General features: G+C 43.2%; 1 protein-coding gene across 3 annotated transcripts; it reads right to left on the bottom strand.

Annotated features, from left to right (window-relative positions):
* Positions 1-4,535: 4,535 nt before the first annotated feature.
* CDK1 (cyclin dependent kinase 1) lies at positions 4,536-13,148 on the bottom strand. 3 transcript variants are annotated; one of them, XM_064662379.1, is made up of 8 exons: positions 13,073-13,147; positions 12,258-12,308; positions 10,644-10,800; positions 9,422-9,545; positions 8,860-9,030; positions 8,150-8,313; positions 7,881-8,022; positions 4,536-4,874 (listed from the first exon to the last, which is right to left on the bottom strand). In XM_064662379.1, exons 2-8 carry the CDS (start codon positions 12,292-12,294, stop codon positions 4,761-4,763), a joined length of 909 nt encoding a protein of 302 aa, XP_064518449.1. In that variant the 5' UTR covers positions 12,295-12,308; positions 13,073-13,147; the 3' UTR covers positions 4,536-4,760. The 3 variants fall into 3 exon arrangements, with proteins under 3 accessions (XP_064518449.1, XP_064518451.1, XP_064518450.1); XM_064662381.1 differs by lacking the exon at positions 13,073-13,147 and adding an exon at positions 12,927-13,064; XM_064662380.1 differs by lacking the exon at positions 8,860-9,030 and having other exon boundaries at positions 13,073-13,148.
* Positions 13,149-21,148: the final 8,000 nt, after the last annotated feature.

Genomic DNA, 21,148 nt, shown 5'->3' on the forward strand with positions numbered 1-21,148 from the left:
TCTGGCTGGAAATTACCCAGATCACAGGTTTGGAATCTCAGTCAAACACATTGCCTTGTACTCACTGGATATTTTTTGAGTTGTAGGCAGGACCTTTTAAAAATTAAATTCAATAGATGGCCACTTAAAATAGTCTTAGAAAATATTTCCTAAAACAACCCCCTCCAACAGTCTAGTCTAAACCTACAGAGGTCAGCAGAAAGGTTTTCACTAAATTCAAAGAACTGAATATAACTATTCTTGTAAAGCCACTAATTATCCCCAAGGGCATAATTCCTGTCACTTTAGCAACTGGAGAGCCCAGCTACACCTCCAATTCTTCCATTAAAGGCGGCAAAGGCAGCCAGCCACCTCTACAGGAGATATAAATTTATGATCAGTCGATTAATTTGTTAGCAGCAGCATCAATAGAGACTGTATTGATTCAAACATGAGGAGAATATATTGAAATATCCAGGCTGAAGTAAAATATGCCCAACAACAGAGGGGAACACTGAGTACCCTGCTGACATTTCCATGCGAGGAGAGAATGCTTTATACAGGAATACAGTGGGAACAAAATCAAAAGCCATTACCTGGAATCAGCCATTGATGCAGCCAATGTAAACCAGAGCAGCTGGTGGTCCAAGCAATGGGAAATTTTTAGATTACTCCATAAATTGATGCAGCTTGTCAGAAAATAAGGCGAGGAGCTTGGATGCGAGTGAAGCTTAATGAAGTAGGGCCTCTATATCAGCGTTTCCTTATTCCTACTCAGTCTTTACAAAGCTGATGCAAAATGAAATCAAACTGAGCCAGTGGTAGTGCTGTGCTTTCATGCAGGTCTGTAGGCACCAAGCAGGAAATACTGCTGTTCAAAACTGGCTCTTCAGAAGCAACCCTACATACTGACATGGGAACACTGGTAAGTTCTCAATCATTTGCTGCAGAAGCTTTATTTGCTGCTTAAAAGTAATTTTAAGTATAGCAAATGCAATTGCATTGTGACTGAATAGGTATCTTCTTTCTAACTCCATTAGGTACATTTCCCATGCCCACTGGACCAACATAAATCTTACACTCACCCATGCTTCAACAGATGAAGTGGCAAAGGAGCACTTTGTGGTGTGTGTTCCTGAGCAACTGAAGGTTCCTTAGGTAATTAATAAGGGGAGGTTGTTTACATGATCCTTTTAGCAATGGCACAATGGCTTGACATCCCCTCCCTCCTAGAGAAAACCATACAGATATGGGAAACAGATCCGCACACAGTGAAAAGCTGCAGTCAGTCCTCTTTTAGCACCACAGGGATTAAACCAAAATTGTAGTTCCCAGTTGCTGCAGGACTGTCTCAAGGCAGTGCCTCCCCAGCCCCTAAAGCCTGGTATCTCCCTGGGCTGTTCTGTTAAGAGCAGCTTTAGTCCTCATTCAGAAACCAGCTTATACATAAGGGACACTTTCCAACTTTGATTGTTCAGAGGTGTGCAGCATTTTCCTTCATTTAATAAGATTTTTTTAAATTATTGACTTCCTTCCCCTTGTCATACACATTATTCTTATGTCTTACCTTATTCTCTTTGACACTAACTGCACACAGTGTCCCACAGCAGGTAACATCCTCATTTCCTAGCACATTCCATGCTCCAGAGGCCTGAGCTCGGCCAGATGCAAGGAATACACTCATCTATCTGGTTAATGCTAATGCAGAGCATTCCAACCTCTGGGTGGGAAGTGCTGGGTATTAATCTTCCTGGCGTTGCCCTTGCCTGAAACATCATCTTTTCTCTTCCATGAAACTTCTTGCTTCTCCTACCCCAGTAAATCCTGGGCAGCGAATATGATTTGTAACAGCACACCCAGCCAGGGGGGGTTTATAATGAGAGCCTCAGAGGACATTAAACAGACTTACACTTTCAAGGGCAAGCATGACCCTAGAAGTGGCTAATGTATGACAGGAGAAAATATTTAAGACAAAAAAAATAAGCGCGAGATAACCACAGTTATGATGAAATTGCTGGGGATTGTGAAAACTGGATAAGAAGAAAATGCATGGAGAGATGAGTTGTGCATGGTTAGTAGCAGCAGTTTCTGGAAAAGGTCTATCTCCTGACCCTGTTCCATCTCCAGGTGCCATAAAGGCACCTAAACAACAATAGGAAAACACACACGAGAAGATAAGTCCCTGGGAAAGAACAGATTGTAAATGAAACTGTCTGCAGCACAGCCAACCCTGCTCTGCCTGTCCAAAGGAAAGAGAGGATGGATTCACTGAATTCTTGCAGCAAAAGTACTGGCCCAGGAAGGACCACTTCTGACCCCAACACCTCCTCAGAACATGAAGAGGTACAGGGATTTTTTTTTTTTTAACAGCTTTTGCAATATTTATCCCAATCAAGGATTTAGAAAGTCAACTTTTTCTTTTTTGTTCCCCGTAAAATCACTAATTTTTTAAGAACCACTTATTTTAAAAGCAGCAGATGGCAATACCAAATTCTCACTGAAATTATTTACATCTGAGGAAAATAAAAGCAGCTGAACTCAGTCTACAAGTACCTAGTAGGTGGTTGGCTGTTTGGAAAAAAAAAAAAGCTTGCTTTGCAACTTAAAAAACCCCATCACCAAAGCCCTAATTTGATCCTGTGTAAAATCCTATTCTTGTATATACCAAGCTTTTTCACCTACATTACTTCCTAATGGGATAGAGGACACACAAGTTAAGTAAAACACCAAGATAAGTTTATCATTGCCAGCTGGGGTTTTCCTGAGCTCTGGTAGAACACGTGATACTGAGCAGCCACAGCACCAGAGGAAATACCGAAAATAACACTACATTATGGAACCTTATTTTAAACATGAGCAGACCACTTTTAAATAAAGTAATTCCACCCCCAGTTCTTACAAGTTAGAAGAAAGCTACTGCAATAGGTAGCAATAAATAGGTTTACTGATGACCACCCAGGGGGTTAAACCCCACCACCCCCCCTCAATGTGCAAGGCACCACCAGTTTTTACCAGCATTAAATGGAATCTTAAATAGCCAAAACTTGAACATCACAAACCTTCCACATGCCAGGTCCAGCAGCAGGGCAGTTACAAAGAGTCAATGATGTATTTTTCCCTAAAGGGAGTGATCTGCCTCATTGACAACTTTGATAATGTTTTAGAGTGGAGCTGTTACAGGGAATCATGTCTCTGAGGGATCAGGTGGCATTTGCCACCTGATCTGACCTCAGGCACAGATGGACACTTATGTTCCTTCCCCCTTCCTATTTGCTTGGAGCACTATAACAGTTCATTCAGAGCTACAATGATGTTACACCACCAGTTGCAACAGTGCTTGGGTAGACAAGGATTTCAGACTCTTCAAATTATTGTTTAAAAAGCAGCTTTCTTTAGAAACTTTAGTACTTTGGTTTGTTAGACAGGCTAAAGTGTTCACCATATGACATGAAACTGAGACAGGCACCAGCTACATACAGAAGAAAAATCAGGCTTAACCAGTATTGCAAACAAAAAAATTAGTTTGCCTGTCCATTAACTTCTGGTTTTTAGAGCACTGGCAGGTTCCCCTCTTTTCCACACACCAAGGTAACTAATTAGCACCAGCAACACAATCCCTTGACCTGTAAAGCCCATATCAAGTCATTAAATTCAAAAGCAGACCTATTAGGTCCCTAATACTTGGCCTTAAAATTGCATCCTATTACTGGTGTTAACAGGAAAAAAAAAAAAAGTCAGCCATCACAATTTTCTTCCCCCTGCCTTCAATTAAGCAACTTTTTAAAGTAACATACAATCAACTATTAGCACATACATATTTGAACTTTTTACAGTACTCTCACCTGTTCAGTTAAATGCTGGGGAGCTTTAAAAAGCTCCTGTTGTAATTATGGGAAAGTCTATAGCCATTGTAGTATCTGAGTCTTTGATTGCAATTCCTTGCAGTCACGTTAAGTCAACATTTACTTGACTATTCCTATATGAAGACAGACTGGTTTCCAAATTCAAGTATAATCCAGGGGATTCTCTGATTCTCATTAAAGTAGAACTGCATTACTAGTAGCAGGTGGAAGGGGCCCTGCTGGGCAGTTATACATTTGTATAGATAGTCCATGTAAAATTTAAGATAACATACCTTAAGTGGTCCAGGAGTTGGAAATATGCCAATTCACTAGTTTGCATGCCAACATCTAGGTACATTCTTGGGCCTTCCAGAAAAGCAAGGGATTTTTCTTAAATATAGACTTGCAGCTGCCTTCAAAAACTCAAACCCTAAAATTAGTTTGTGGCCATTTACTTTACTGTAGTAAGCTGCAATTCTTCAACATCTCAAAGTACACATCCCTTGGCACATCAGTTGCCATGCTCAGGTCAAATTGGAGCTGAAATCACACAGAAACAACTCAAACTTGACAAGAATTTCCTATCCTATCAAGAACAACAATGTAGTGTTAGCAGCTTTTCTTAGCCAAGTGGAACCTTACAAGTGCATTCCAAACAAAATACGAGTCCTCTTGCAGAGCAACCATAGTCTGGAAATGAATTCAGTCCTTCACTGGGTTTAAAGCTTTATTTATAGAAAGATGACTGCAATAATTGCAGCAATATTTGCATTGTATTTGAACTCAGCACTAAAAGGTTAATATTTACATTTAGATAACACTTAAAACAAAACAAACTGAAAACAGCCACAGTTTTAGAGCAGAAAGACAAAGATTACAGACTTAAGAGTGAAAGTAATCACAATTTTTTCATTGTGAACAATTTAGTCCAAAGGTCTGTTATTTCTTAATCAGACTAGCAGGAAGAGTGGATTTGTCCAAGTCATCAAAATATGGATGGTTCAAGGCCATTTTGCCAGAAATTCTTTTTGCAGGATCATAAATTAACATTTTCTGAAAGAAAAAAAAAGAAACACACTCCTTCATGAAATATGAACTAAAATCATGTCAAACAGGTAGGTATTACCATAATAATAATCATCAAGTAACCATAAAGACATTTTCCCTCTTTGTTCCATGATTTCTCACAGTTGGAGAGGTTATTTGCACCTACAAGTCAGTGGTAGGGCAGTAGCAGTGCATAACAGAATCACACATACCCTCCCTGTTCAGTGACCAAGCCCTTCCCTGGATCTGGGTTCCACATGCACTGACTAAATCCAGAACCAGCATCAAGTGGCAATAATTATTTGTCTCACCTTCTTACTAAGGGAAATTAATAAGCTTTAGGCTGTTAAAGCCCCAAACCTCTTATATTTGTTTCATTACTGACACTGAAGAAAGTGCTGTCAAATTGCTTTTACTCAGCTTGGTGAAGAACTTTACAGTTAAAATACAAGAGAGTGATCACAGTTTCAAAATCCAAACAGGAAAGTAGATTACAAGCACATAGAACTGAAAAGAAGAGTTAAAACTTGAGTTTCTTTGCAATAAGTTATTTCAACTGAATACCTCAGCAAAGGGGATGAGAGCACAAAGAAGGGGTTTCATAGCCCCAGAACTTTCTAATCCAGGCAAAAACTTTGTTTTGCTAGCAGTTAAAAAAAAAGGCACCTACAGTTTATATCATACAAGGGGTCAAAAAAGGAATGAAGCATTCAGCACTTTTCTACTAGACCCAAAACTAGCAAAGTCTCTGCAAAGTCTTTGTCTCCTTAATAAAGGACAGCCCATTTCAAAAATTTAAGTAATCAGGATTCTACCAGCTGCCTCTCCCTCATCCCCACAAATTTGTCTTCCAGAACAAAACTTAACCAGTATTACTCTGCCCAGTATCCAGTCTTGACATTTAACTATCTTTATACTTCTTCCTACAGGGACCTTTCCAAGTCGATTTAAGCCTCTGAATTTGCATTTATATTCTCTGAACCTCTGCCAAATACCACTCTGCCTCTAGATTTAACCTTGCAGGTCCAGTTTTACCTTGTGACAGGTTCCCATTAGCTGTAACCCAGAACAGTGTCCTATAGTAAATACTGATAGCAAAGGGTCCCTTAAAATCGACTCAAAGAGGCAAATTTCTCTGTAAAAGGGATGGTGTGACACTGAGACTACAGCACTTCAGCTGCTGGTTTAAGTGACAATTTCTTCCGTGAGCAGTCTGGAACGTAGTTTTTTCTGGAATCTATTGTCTGTCCAAAGCTTTTGATGACAGCAATTAAGTACTTTCAAATGCTGGCCACAGAAATCATTTAGCTTATGAAGGTCTCAAATTTACAACCTCACTCGAGCAACTTGAATTAGACATTTTTGTGTTAAGATATTTTCAAAGACAGCTACTTTACACACTAATTATTTACATGTGTTCTGTTACTGCTTCAGGCTTAAAAGAGCCATAGGAAACAAAGGGATTCCCATCAGGAATACCACTGTCACCAAGCATTATTAGCAAACTAAAATATCAACATTTATTGAATTAAGGCAAAACTGTACAAGATCTTAGAGAATTTTATATGCTTTGAGACTAGCATTGAGGTTTTTTGCCTTTACTCACAGCAACCCAAAACATTGGTTTTACATAGTGAAGCCACACCTAAGCCCAGATGAGTGCTTAGCAGGTCAGTTTAAGTGTATGGACAAGATTCTCTTGCCAATCAAACAATTTATTTTAGTTTGTAAATACAATCAGTAACAATTCTATTTCAAACTGATTTAATAATGATGCTGTCAGTGGTCATGGGGGAAATGTGTCAGCCTAAGTCACTTATCTGTATAAGACAATTCTGCTGCAACATTTAGAGCTTCCCAAGACAACTACATCTTTAACAATGTTCAGGCTGTCAATGTAAATTGTGGCTCTGTTCACACACCCCCCAAAAAAACAAAAACAAAAAAAACCCAGAACTGAGAAACTGTGGTCATTTGAGCTTCTTGGACAACACTCCTTCATTCAGAGTATTTTGCCAAAGTCATACCAATATGGTTAAAAAGTAATTTGTGACTGCTTAAAACCATGAGCCACATGCACAGGTAATGGCTGTACAAGGCTGCCCCTGTACCAAGGTGGTTCTGCAGTGTCAGCTTATCTTACACACAGAGCACCCACCCCACAACCCACAGGTAAGACTGCACTGTGTAAATGCAGCTTTAGAACAGCCAAAGGACAACCAAGATACATTATTACACTTCAGTATATCCAAGAGCACACCTAAGTTGTGACCTAAATTAGTCCACAGTGGCAGCACAGAGGCTGGGAGTGCACTAAATGGAAAAATTTGATGAAGAGCCTATCAATTAAAAGCCTGGTGTGGTAGTTTAACTGCATGGCCACAGAACTAAAGGAAACTCACACTTGACACAAAATATATCAATTAAAAGTTAATACACCACAGCCAAAAATCTTTAACTCAAAATTTAAAGGCAATTGAGACAGACATTACAGACAGACAAACTAAGTCTCTGGTCTCACAGCTAATCAATACATTCAGCTGTTTCCATCACTGTTTATTCAGTTAAGACCATCACAGAAGTTAAATCAAGATGAGCCCACCAAGATGAACCCATATGCTACCATAAAAAACATTTCCAACTGGATCAGCAGACATACAGCCACATCACAGTTAGTGCTGGCAGCAGCAAGGTGATAGTTTATGGGCAGGAGCCTTCACTTTAGATCTGGTTGTAAAAGCTCATCCTCACTGTCAAGTTGTACCTGGCTTATTAGTATAAAAAAAGCTGAGGCATAACTTGTTAATGTGAAAAGTAGTCTGGTATTATTTATGAAAGGAGTGAATGTCACACAAGGTGTCAGTTCTACAAGAATGAAAGCTCACCCCACTGCTGATAATTTGAAGATCTCCATATCTCCCTTCTGGCCACAGCTGATTAGTGTAGCTTTCTGTATTCTGGAGTATGTGAAACAGCCCCTTTCGGTTCAGCAGTTTAAGAAAGAATACTTACAGCCAGCAGATCAAGTCCATCTTTATCCAAGTTTTTGACATGTGTTTCAAGGCTGACAGGTTTCCATTTTGGGAACGTGTTCTTATAGTCTTGCAGGGATTCCACATCAGGCCATACCTCATTGTTGGGGGTCCCTAAAGCTCTGTGCAGGCATAAGCAGAACATTAAGCAGTTTAGTCTGAAATGTGTATGCATGACTATGCTTTTAATGAGCACACAACTGTTGTGTGGTGCCACACAGGTAGCAGGGAAGGTTCAGCCTAACATACCTGAAGATTCTGAAGATCTGGTCAATCTCTGAATCCCCATGGAAAAGTGGCTTTTTAGTTGCTAGCTCAGCAAATATGGTACCTATGCTCCATATATCTACAGGAGTAGAGTAACGAACAGATCCCAGCAACACCTCTGGAGACCGGTACCACAGTGTCACTACCTATTGAACAAGGCAAGTTGTTTAAGTTTGTAAAATCAGGTCTCCTCCTTGACAGCAAGCACAACAGTTCATCTGTTACTAAGCAGCATTCTCAGCTTCTTTGGTTAAAATAATAGCTGGTGCTAGAAGTTTTAGTGAAAATACTAGTTTAAAACTGAATTTGTAGACAAACAAGTTCCATTGCAGTAGTTTCTGCTGCAATCCAAGCAGTTGCCTACACTACTTCCCAAAGGGCAGGAAGCCTTTAGCACCCATCCAGTAAAACCCTCAGACTTGAGTGCTTTGTGAAGCAAAAATGCCCTTATGAGACAGTGAGCAACAAGTTCCAGCCCATCTAAATCACTATCAAGGTAATAGTGGGATTCGTAAGATGCTTTGGAACTTCAGAATAAAACCACAGTCAAAGAGGTAGAAAACTGTTTTGGAAAACCAAAATACAACTTTTTGATTGTTTTGTTAGTTTACAACTTCAAAACATGCATGATTCTTTTTTAATAGTAATCTAGTGAGCACTGTGCAAACCACCAAAAGTATGTTCCAACTCACTTCATGAGTGTAGACCCGCACTGGAATTCCAAAGGCTCGAGCCAATCCAAAGTCCGCCAGTTTAATCACCCCCTTGTCATCTATTAAGAGATTCTGAGGTTTCAGGTCTCTGTGCAGAACCCTCCTTGAGTGGCAAAAGACAATACCTTGCAAGATTTGGTACAGGTAACTCTAGAAAGGATGAAGTGGGAGGAAAAAACCAAAGGAGTTACCTTTAGTATACCTCAGTGTCTGCAACACAAAGGTGTTCCCTTACATTAGCTCACCCCACAGTATTAGGAAATGGAGATCCAAAGCATTGCAGATAGAGTTAATATCAACCAAAAAGCCACACAATTTATTTTTTAAGATTAGTTTAAGGCAGTTTAATCTCAGTAATTAAAAGAATTTGAAGTGGCATTAGAGAGCAAAACTCACATTTCATCTTATTATCCACAGCTGCTTATTTAACCTTTCATGTCTCCTCAAGGAGTTAATTATACTGAAAATAAGAGCTGCTTATAGCTTACTAGGTTATCCTTAGATTAATTTCCCTCCTATATTAAGAAATTGTCCTCATTACCTTAACACGGGAACGCTCCAAATATTGGCCAGATGGAATACTATCCAAATACTTCTTCAGATCCATGGAAAGGAATTCAAAGACAAGGTACAGTCTTGAATCCTGCATAAGAACATCCTGAAGACTAAAAATTGAGTATACAATTAACTCCACTGCAAAATGCATGGACTCAATTACATTTCCCCTCTCAACAGGGATAAAGACATTTCCAGGTCTTCATTATGGAAGTCTTAAAAGTTTTCAAACATCAGCAGACTTAGTGAGTTATACTGTTATCTGGAAAATCAAGTGTATCTGAAAGAGTGTCACTGAGATAAAAACCTATATGCTTCCTCTTAAACTTATGTTCCCTCATATCAGACACAGGAAGCCTGAGGAAAAAATACTGTTGCCTTTAAAAACAAACAAACACCTGTGGGTGTTGATGCCTGACTTCTCTTTGAAGCTGGCTTATTACAGCAGAGCCTGATTACTAGGAGGGTTTAAGGGAACATTACAGTAGGAACCTAGTAGACACAGCAGGATTTGCACACATTTCTAAGTATCTCCTTCATCCTTATTAGAGTTTAAGGTTTCCTAAACCCAAGCATACGTACATTGAGACACTACCTGGCTGAAACTTGGCCAGTTTTAATGCACAGTCAAGATCAAGTATTTTGCTACATCAAAGAGCAAGCAAATATTTTGTGGGGAAGACAATAGCTGCAATTAATTTCCACATGTCAAGTAGTCACTGATGGAAGTTTCACTTGTTGCTCAGATGTGCCAGCTATGACAGCACCATACACAACACATAAATTCCTGCTACAGAACAGCAGGGAGGAGATGGATGACAGGGGCTCACTTAAGAACACTCAAGTCAAATGCTCTATTCCAAGGCAGCAAATTAAATTTTGAGACTGCCTAAAGTAACAGCTTCAGCCAGTTTTCGTGAAGGATGCTGCATCCATTCTCACAATAACCTCCCTGAAGATAGAATTTACATAAATTTCTAAATCAGCAAAAATTTGTTAGATTCCTTGAATGGTGAGAGGCAGCATGAGGAAGGCTTAATTAAAAAACTGGTGTAATAATGGGATTTGGGAATTTAACAGTTTGCTGCAAAACAGATACTGTATTAAGCAAAGTAGTTCTCACCTCACTAAAACAGTGGGAAAAGAATTTATTATCTGAAGGGACCTAGTGCCCTTCAAAGTTTAGCTAAATACCAGTATATGCATACCAGACTATATTGGGATGATTCAGCTCTTTTAATAAAGAAATTTCTCGGATAGCAGTACTTGGAACACCTTCCTCCTCACTTTCTAGACGTATTTTCTTCATTGCAACCACCTGGCCTGTGGTTTTGTGACGACCTTTATACACAACACCATAGGTACCTGAACAAAAAGACAGTGAAACACATATAGGAAGTACCAGCTTCAGGTACAGATAAGTCATTGCAAATATGAACTGCTAACATAGGCAAAGTCCTTAAATCACAGAATACACTGAGTTGAAAGGGACCCACAGGGACCATCAAGTCCAACTCTTAGCCCTGATTTGATTATGACCTACTGTTTAACTCTGGTAGTTTACCAAGCAATATTTCTGTTTGTTTAAAGCATGCCACCCACTAACTGTCAGGGTACTTAGCAGCCTGAGCATGAAAGGTGAATATTTGGAAGATGCAGTTGTAAAATCAAATACTATTTGAGTTTTGTGTTGAATAACTTCCAGGCAAGATCACAATACTGCCTCATCCCCAAGGGGTTATGATTTTGCCAATGACAGATCATATTAAAACACTGAAGGTTTAGCTGCAAATAAAAGTACTGCTCCTTCTGCAATCTAAGATCAAACCATCCATGGGTCTGATCTATAGAAATACCTCTGGCTCAATCCTCCATGTAGGGGAGAAGGTAGTGCTGTGGGTCTCAGCAGAAGCTAAAACTGGAACCACTATTAAATCTCAAATCAATCCATTTTAATCATCAGTGTTCACAGAAGTAGAACCCTCAAACCAAGACAGTGTAAACCTTCTCTTTTTACTCTTCTTGAAGCATTAATCCCTCACATGAAGCTCAGACTAGTTTCTTTCAAAGATTCATGCACAAGGCTTCGGTTACAAAGCTTTGTTTGCAAGATCTAAGCACACACATTTTGCAATTACCTCAGAACACATTCTCAGAGCAACATACTTCAAATTCTCAAGTCTACATAGGATTAAAGCATTATAAAACACCCTGACTTCCACAGTTAACATAGGTTGGATTTCCAGTAAAAGGGGGCTATGACTAACATCTGCATTGAAGCCATTTTCTTAGTGCCTCGCAGTAAATTAACTGTTAAAATTCACTTCTTCACAGAGGTTTACACTCTGCACTTTCCCTTGACAACCACAGTGCTTGGATATAATCAAAGCAGGATAATCCACAAAACCTACTCCCTAGCAGCAGCTCCAAGCAAAAGTATGCCATGTAGCATAACTTCAGGAACAACTGGTAAGTTCATATATGCAGGAACAGGGGAGCTTCCTGAATTGTAAAGCTGGTTTCAGGACTCAGAACATATTCCCCCCCTCCCGCCCCCGGAAGAATATTAATTACACCATCAGTGTGAAGGCAGGCCCTTTCTTGCACTGGTCAGTTGTTTCCAGAGACCATGTAATTTTCAAAAGAAGGGCTGGCTGAAAGCTTTTACATATAGAAATAATTGCCATAGAAAGCCACAGCCTTATTTAGCCAGATAGTTGAATCTCAGTGGTTCCTTTAATAGCCAAAGTGCACAGAGCTTCCGTGGCACCCGATAGCTCGAATTGTGGAGCATTAGAAGTCTCACTGTTCCCCATACTTACCTTCCCCAATCTTCTCTATTTTTGTGTAATCGTCCATTGCTGTGGATATCCCTGAAACGAAAAGGAAAAGGAAACAGCAAATGAGGGTGAACAGTTGCTGTCCTGACCACAGCCAAGTCGCTGGAACTGTGCCAGGTCTTTAGAAGCTCGTTAGTTCTTACTAATTAAGGTGTAATGTGAAACACTGTTCTCCTCAAACAAACACCAGGGTTTTGAGTTCAAACTAGAAAACCAACATCCCGAAGTGCGAGCGGGCACCAACTCAAAGGAAAGATATTTTTGTGTGTGTGTGAAGAAGAAAACTCCTGCACGGAATTGAAAAAAACACACGCCGCCCACCAGTTTTACGTGGTTACTCACTCGCAGGAACCGTACTACGTAAAAATCGCGGGGCTCTGTGTCAGCCGTGCCAGGGAACACCGGTCCCGTGTGTCAGGGGGTAAGTGCAGAGCACAGCCGGGGCCGGCCCTTCACACCTCCCGCGCTGCTCCGGGCCCGCTCCGCCGGGCACGGCGGGGCTTCGGCACCGAAGTCAGAGGGGTTACGAGGTACTGGCCGAGTCACCTACGGCTGCGGGAGGCCGCCGAGCTCCGGCTGGGGCGAGCAGCGCCCGCTCGCCGCTCAGGGCCCCCCCTCCCCGGTCCGACCCAACCCCCGCCCCGCTCTCACCGGGCCCAGCAGCCCCGGGGCGCTCCGCCGCTGCCTGCCCGGCTGCCCTGGGCCAGGAAGGCGCGGGTGTCCGCGGTGTGAGCCCGGGGTTGCCCCGGCCGGCTCGGGAGCGCGCAGCCCCGTCCCGTCCCCTCCTCTCCCCTCACCTGCGGAGCCGCCGCGCGCTGCACGAGCCGCCGCACAGGGACGGACGCGAGCGGGCGGGAGGCGGGGCCGCGCCGCATTCGAACCGTCCGCCCGCCGCGCTCCGCCAATGGCGCCGCGCCGCCACCGTTCAAACCGACCAATCGGCGCGCCCCGCGCCAAAGCGAGGCCGCAAGGGCGGCTTTCGGCCGCCGGTGGGGGGAGAAGAAAAAAAATCGGGCGCGGCCGGGCGCGGCAAACTAAGGATGCGTCGGGTGTTCTCTTGGTTCGCGAGGCACAGCTGACGGCGCGGGCGGGCGGTTCAAAGTAGGCCGAAGCCCCGTTGCCCCCCGGGCGGGGACACGGGGGAGCTGGGACGGCGCGAAGGGTCGGACTGGTCTCAGTCACACAATTACAAGCATGGGGCAGGCTGGGAGGGACCGCGTGGGTCATCTGGTCCCACCTCCCTGCTCTAGCACGGTCATTCCAGAGCACGCAGCACAGGATTGTGTCCAGCCAATTCTGGAGTATCTCCAGGGAGAGAGACTCCACAGCCTCTCTGGGCAATCTGCTCCAGTGCTCGGTCACTGCACAGTAAGGAAGTTCTTCCTCATGTTCAGGTGGGACATCAGTTTCTGCCGTTGCTTCGTGTCCTGTTGCTGGGAACCACCAAGCAGAGCCTGCTCCATCCTCCCAGCTCCATCCTCCAAGCATCCCATCTTCATACACTGATACAGTTGATGAGGTCCCCTCTCAGTTGTCTCTTCTTGAGGCTGAACGGGCCCAGCTCCCTCAGTCTTTTTTCGTGAGAGAGATTCTCCAGTCCCTTGATCAACTTTGTAGCTCCCTGCTGGACCCTGATTGCTGCTGGAATAACGCATTGGGCTGTTGGCATGGTCTGGGGAGCATAATCGTGTTTGGCCCAGGCTAAGCTTTGGCTGCAGCTGCTCCCTTTAATCAAGTCTGTTACATTTGGATGCCATGGCCGGCCAGAGCATAAATTCATTATTTCTGGCTGCACGGGTGCTGATCTGTGAAGTGCTGCTGTGGCCTTTGAAGCTGCTTTTAAAGCATAGACACTAATAAAAGGTCACTGGATAACTTAATTCCCCAAAAGCCGGGACATATGTCTGTAGGGAAATTAAAGTTCTGTATCCCTGCTCCCCGATTAAGGACAATTAGTCCCTGTGCTATCACAGCTTCTGAAAGAAGGGTCGGGGACATAACGGGAGAGGCACCTGGGGGTTCTGCTCAGGGAGTGCTCTGCCAGCTGTGACCTCCCTCCATTGGTACCCAGGGAAATAGTACTGCACTACATATGTATTAAAGAAAAGCCGGGGAAAATACTATTCCAAACATTACAAAATTGTGTTACTGAGAAACTTAAACGCTAAATAGATTAGCAAAGTTAATGTGCTTCTAGTTTTATAGGTCTTTCCCTACAGGACAGTTGCACTGTGGATTCTGTGATGCTGCTGACCCACTCTGGCACCCGGTTCCCATCAGCACTGACAGTCCTGGGCCAACACTCCCCTGTGGAAACCTGCAGTCCCTGCAGGAGTGAGACACAGGCACCACTCTACACTGCTAATGTATCTGCATTTTTTTATTACTTCATTGCACTGGTTTACATCCTTCTTGAAAGATGGCTTTGTTGCTTGTCTTAAATGTAACCAGGGCAGGGTGCTGCTGCAAAAAATGTTCAGCTTCTCCCTTAAAGCATTTCTTTGGGAGGGTGATTCCAGCAGGCAGGAATATAGTTTATATTCTGTTTACAGTACACTTCCTACTTCTCACCCTTACCCCATGGCAAAGGCGAGAGGCAGCTTGTCCAGCTCCTCCTCCTGACCATGTTTTGGGGTAAAGCCCCTCCACTTTCCCTTCCCTTCTGCAAATTTTTGCCTCATATGGTGCCCACACTTGCATGTTTCTGTTTACCTTGAATCATGTATTCCCACCACTTGCTGGGGATTTTACCTGCCTAGAACAGGGCTTTTGTATCTCTGGCAAATTCCATATGGAAACACGGCCTCACATCTCATGCAGTTTGTAGAGAAAGGGCCCAACATGCTCTGCCCTGTACAGTCACAGAGAATCTCTTCCCTCTGTGTGTAACAAGTCCAGTGCCGCCAGGACAGGCTGGGATCAGCAGTGCACGTGGATCATCTGCACAGCTCAGGCAGAGTGTGGGACATGTCCCTCAGGCCTGGCTCTGCACCCAGCAGTGCCATCAGGGTGCTCTGCAGCTTTGGGGGAATTGCTTTCTATAGCCAGCACAGGACTGGAGCTACTGCTGCTGGACTAGTCCTTGTTCAGGGACCTTAGGAAGGTGACCAAAGTCCACCTTTTCCTTCAGAGAAAAAAAAAACATATCTGGGAAATCCCATATGGTAACTCTAGTTAATTTGGTGGGATCGTGGTGGTGTTGCAGTATCATGAATATTCAGTATTATAAATTAGTATGTTATATTAAGATATATACAGATTCTATTTATATGTGAAACATACTGTGCCTGAAAGTACTGAATATACTGATCTGTATTTCCTTGAAAGTGACATCTTTTTTCTATTTTTAACCAGCTTCAGTTTAAATATATGCAGATGTTTCTTAGTTGTACTCAGACTGCTGTTTCTGTTGAGCTCTGAGTGGGGAAGACCAGGGGGCACCAGAAGGAAAGCTGGCTGAAGGAGAACAGCTCTCTTACTGAGGAGCCTGATAACCTTACTTCTATTTCACACGTGAGGAGACTCCAAGCTACCTTGCTTATGAGGCAGAGTGCATGTAAGTACAAACCTGTCATGGCATTAATTTGTCAAATATCAGTCTGACAGTTCTGCTTACTCTGCGTTTTCCTCCCTCCCGCTGCTCTCTGTGTATCTTTAGGATACAAACCACGTCTCCTTTCCAACTGGATAGTGCTTATCCCTCTTGATCATTGCTTTGGACGTGGCAGGAGCTGATGATACTGCTTGAGACAAGCCATACAACTACATTTGTAGTGACTTTTGTGTTGGAAGGGATTTGCTGTTCTGCTTGAAGGAACAGTAGCAGTGAACCTGCTGACACGGATGGAGGTAGATGGATGTGGGAATCCCTAGGACTGCTGCTCCTCTTTACAGCACAAACCTGGGTCATCCAAGTGCAAAAAAAAGGAAAAACTGGTGAACGAGGTGAACAAGCAAAGGAATCTAGGTCTGCCTTCACAACAGGATGTTAAATTAATTTTCTTGATATAAATGACCAAGGGGTACATGTATTGAAACCTATTTGGCATCCAGAACTTCCCCTTGCTTGAACTGCAGCGCTGCTTGTGCAAGGCACACAGGATCAGACCGACAATGCCGAGCTCGGATTATAGTATTACAGTTGTATTCATGGCTAAGAACCCAGTGTAATACTCTGTAACAACTCCTTCTCTGCTGAGCAGAGGGCAGCTGCAAGAGTCAATATCGTCTTGTCTTTTGTATTTTAATTATATTCTCCTCAGCAACAAAATCACTGTAAGGAAGAGAGAAAGTGTATTCTGTCTTTTACATAATGATGCGACTAAAAAAAGGTCAACTGGTTGGTGAATACTAATGAGGGTATCTAAAATGGGTTGTGTTCACTGTGCTCAAAAGGAGATACATACAAACATTGATTGTCTTCTTTTAACGTTTATTAAAAACCAAAGATGCTTTTGTTAGTATGGCAAATGCAAAAGTACTGTAGGAAAAATGTAATAGCTTTTAGGAATGCAAGATAATGTCAGAGGGATAATAGTCTTTAATGTATATCTCAGGTGATACATTTAACCCATTAAATCTCTTGTTATGCAGGACAGTTCCCACCGTCATGAAACACAGAGAGCTCCTCTGCTGCTCTTGTTCTGTATTAGTATTTTGACAAGATGCCAGAAGGCAAAAAGCTCCTGAGAACTGTTTGAAAATAGAGCAAAAGAATGGAAGTTGCTAAGAAAAAAAGAATTAAATTATCAATGTCTCCTGAAAGCATAAATATAAAAATTTTAAATGCATTTAAAGCACTTGAATTTAGGTTGAGATTATCTTTAAGTATTTTTTTTCTAATATGCACCAAACCACTTTATCTAAAAACCCCAAATATCGATATGATTACAATAATGAAAATATCATAAACCACCCCTTCATTTCAAGCAATGAGATTGTAGATAGAAGGAGCTGTCACTGTGGTGGTTATTAATGGATTTGTATCTTCCTGGAGGAAAGCTCGACTGAATTTGCAGTCAGGGGAAGTGTTACCATGAACTTTGCAGCAGCACCCAAAGCAGAACGAGCAGAGGGTGTGGAGCAGCAAGGACCTTGTGGGAAGGAGTGGAGGGATGCACAGAGTCCCTGCTGAGCTAATTGGGGGTGGCTTCCAGTGGTTGAAACGTGTGTGACTGCTGGAGGTAAAGACTGAAACCTCCCCCCAGCTCTGACTTTGCCAAACTCCTGTCCCACAGTAGGGAACACTTCACTGTCACTGCAGATCTTCCTTCACCGTGGGACTCACAGCAGGTTTCATACAAACCTCTAGAGAAATACCTACAAATACCCAACCTGGATTTGATTTTAATAATTGTAATTAAACAAGCAAGGTGAACAGGGCACATATATCAAAACAGGGGGAAAGTAAAAAGGGGGGGGGGAAAGTGCCTTTTGTTTCTCTAGAACATCTGGGCAAAAAGCCAGGCTCCATCAAAGTCATTGGCAAAACTCCCATGAACTTCAGTTGGGCAAAGCTTTCACTCCTGACCCTGGCAAAACTAACTGTAGGAAAAGGTGGCTGGTTCCTTATATAAGTTTTTGCATTTCATTTGGCTTACAATCCAAGAAGAAAAATGGCAGAACCAAATAAACTGCTTTTGAACTGGTGTTTGGACACATGAGAGCAGGAGAAGTGCATCCAGAGTTACATTTGGAGCTCCCTCAGCCTGGATGCAGGTGAGATATTTCTAGTGGCTGGAGGAGGTTGTTTTTGAGGCAGGTGTGGAGGGCTGGATAGCATATCCCTGCAGGGAACGTGGCAACCACAAGCCCCTGTCATGGTTTGGACCTTGTTTTCCCCCAGAGCTGAGAAAAAGTGGTAGACCCCAAGGGGTGGAAACCCTTGGAAGTTTTGAAGTTCTGCCCAATGGACGCTCCTGCAGAAATGTAAACATATCACAACCAGACCGGAAGAGAAGAGTTGTAGTTTTTTTTGGTTGTAGGAGAGGTGACCATGTTGTGAGCCACGAGGAAGGGGCTCTAAGCCCCTTGGGCCCTCTGGGCCTCCCAGCCCCTGGCTGGGGGGCTGCAGGGACCTGGAACAGCATAAGTTGGGCTAGGTGCCTGTAGTTATGCCGGGAGATGTTTGTCTCCATGGGCACAGAGCAGCAGCCGACACTGACCAGAGAAACGGTGGCAGAGAGCCAGAGATAAGGACCTGAACTGAAGAAGCAGCAGAAACAACATGCAGCACCAGAGAGAAGACTCCTGGAAAGGGAGAGAGAGAGAACCAGCAGCTGAGAGACAGAGTTTGGGGTAAGACTGTATCAGACCCCTCAAAACTCCTTTGAGACCTCCTGGAAGGAGGAAGATGATGGACTCTTACTTGAAAGAGCCTTGGAGTGCTACAGCACTTACAGAGAGGAGCTGAGAAGCTCAAAGGCGTCCTGAAGCTGGACCAGGACAGCCAAAGGAATGCGGAGGAGGGCTTCGCCCCCCCCGCTGCCTGGAGACAGAGCACGGAGCTCTGCAAACGGGAATTTGAATCCCCTGAGGAAGGGACTTTCACGAAGATGCCCCTGCATTTCGTGATATGCCTGTGGTGATGCGAGTCTTGTCCCTGCTGGCAGTCCACAGGTGAGGCCTTCGCTTGGACCGAAGGAGAGCCGAGGGGCTTGGAGACCCCCTTGTGTATGTTGAACAGAGATCCAGCTACAACAACCCAGTTACTGCTGCATGGAGGACAGAAGAGGAGCTGCTGCTTAAGAACTGGAAGGGATCTGTCCTTCTTTCCCTCCTGGACTTTTATTTGGAGGGGAGAAGAGATCTGGTCCATTGTAAATACATATGTCATGGTAGAGATAGTTGTGATCATGTGTATAATGTGATATGGTATTTATTTGTACAGTCATTGTAATATATTCCCTTTCCCCCCACTTTGAGTCTGGTGTGTTTTGTCTGGAAAAACCCATCTCACATTAGGTTGAGATTTGGAGGGGGGAATGGAGCTAGGGAATTGGATTTCGGGACTATCTCAAACCATGACAGCCCCAATCCCCGAGGCCGAGTACAAATGTCAGGCCCTGTCAGTATGGCAATATAACTCTATCAGCAACCTTCCTCACATGGATACAGTTACACCAAAAATCTGTTTCCTGGTATAGCTGTTTCATTTCTATACAACTATACTCTTATTTTCCACTTGCCTCAGGTTTTACCTGTTTATCCTTTTTTGTCTTACAACAACCACCTGTTACTGTGCTTGATCAGATCAAATGCACTGCAACAGCACATTTAAATTCTAAACTTCTGTCAGGAAAGCCTGAATTGAAACCTTTCCTGAAGTAAGGGAAGTTAACTTTTCCTTCCCTCCAGGTATCATTCCAGCTGCCAAAAGAGAAGCTATAGTCTTTCAGGTGGGAGTGTAAATGAGACAAGTGAGGTATGTAAGCCTGTGGAAATGAAATCTGGATTTACATGTACACATTACACTTGAATTTGTTTAAAAATTCCTCTTCCCATTAATTGTAAGAGTATAGACTTAAAACACACTTTTCGTTTCAAGTAAAAAATTAATTTTTTTTCCTTAAGGTGCTATTTTCTTTTACAATCTTCAAATTCCATTTAAGTCTTTATAATTTTCCTCCCCAAAGAGTGATGGAAGGTGGTATGCAGTGATTGTGTGGTACAGGAGTTGTATAAAAATAGTGTGTGACCCAGCCACAGAGCTGCTAATTGCCACTGCTCATCAGTGAACATGACCAGCCTTGCTTCACGCTTGCTTTTTGCTATCGTGATCCTTTTTTCCCTGAGTGGGCTGAGGAAATGAGTCACATCCAAAACAAGAGGGATAAAAACATTCTGAGGAATTACCTTCTCCATACAGCCAAGGCCTTTGGTTAAATATTTTTATTTGGCTCTATACACAAAGAAAAAAGTTTACACATTAGAGAGGGAGGGATAAGCAATTAGTTACACAGTATCTAAGGATGTATAAACACCTATAGACAGTTTATACAGCTGGGTAGGTGCTTTGTAAATTGCAAGTACAGCACTAAGGCCTATGACAGGATAAGTAACTGGATTAAGCTGTTATCAGCAATATTTCTAGGTAAATTAGTGCTTAATAGCATTTTTTTGTGTGTTTCACCACTGCTAATGGGCAAATCAAGTTCTAATTAAAACAGGAAAATAGGCTGATGCACCAAAACAGATCTGTGAGAGGAAAGAAAAAGTAAGGTGATGGGATAAAGTAATTTAAGTCAAAACTAACCCATCTTAATTGGTTTTACAATACTTTCACAATTTCAAGCGCTGTGATAAAACACCCTTTACTGAGATTAATTAAAGTGTTTTTTAAACTAAGGAAAAGTACAATCAGAATTAATTGCTGGTTTGGCCAACACAGCAGTTAACGTGTGATGTTTGCACAGCCCTCAGCTGGGGCTGGGGGAGAAAATCGGGCACTGACTCACGCCCAGGCTCAGGGAGTATCAGCTAATAGCTATCCACGGGAGCAGCTCCCTATGTCCATCCTCCCGCTGCTCCCCACGTGTGAGCGATTTTGAATTTGCATTACAGTAAACACACTACACCTGTAGTACTCATGATGGAAGGCCAGCGGGAAGCCTTTCACTGCGGCACGGAATTCTCAGGCGCCCAGTGAGAGGACTGGGTCGGCTTCTCTAGTTTTGTTTAACAAACTTCAGCTGCGCTCCCCGCCCCGCATCCTCCGCGGGCAGAGCAGAGCGGAGCGGCCGCGGCCGCCCGTAGCCCGCCGTGTCCAGGTGAGCCGCGGGGCAGGTGTCTGGGGGGGCTCCCCGGCCCTCTGGATCCCTCCGGTAGCAGCCGCCCTCCCGGTTTTCCAGCGGGGCGGACCTCGAGGCGCTGCC

Source organism: Pseudopipra pipra, chromosome 8 (assembly GCF_036250125.1).
Source record: "Pseudopipra pipra isolate bDixPip1 chromosome 8, bDixPip1.hap1, whole genome shotgun sequence".
Classification (NCBI taxonomy): Eukaryota; Metazoa; Chordata; class Aves; order Passeriformes; family Pipridae; genus Pseudopipra; species Pseudopipra pipra.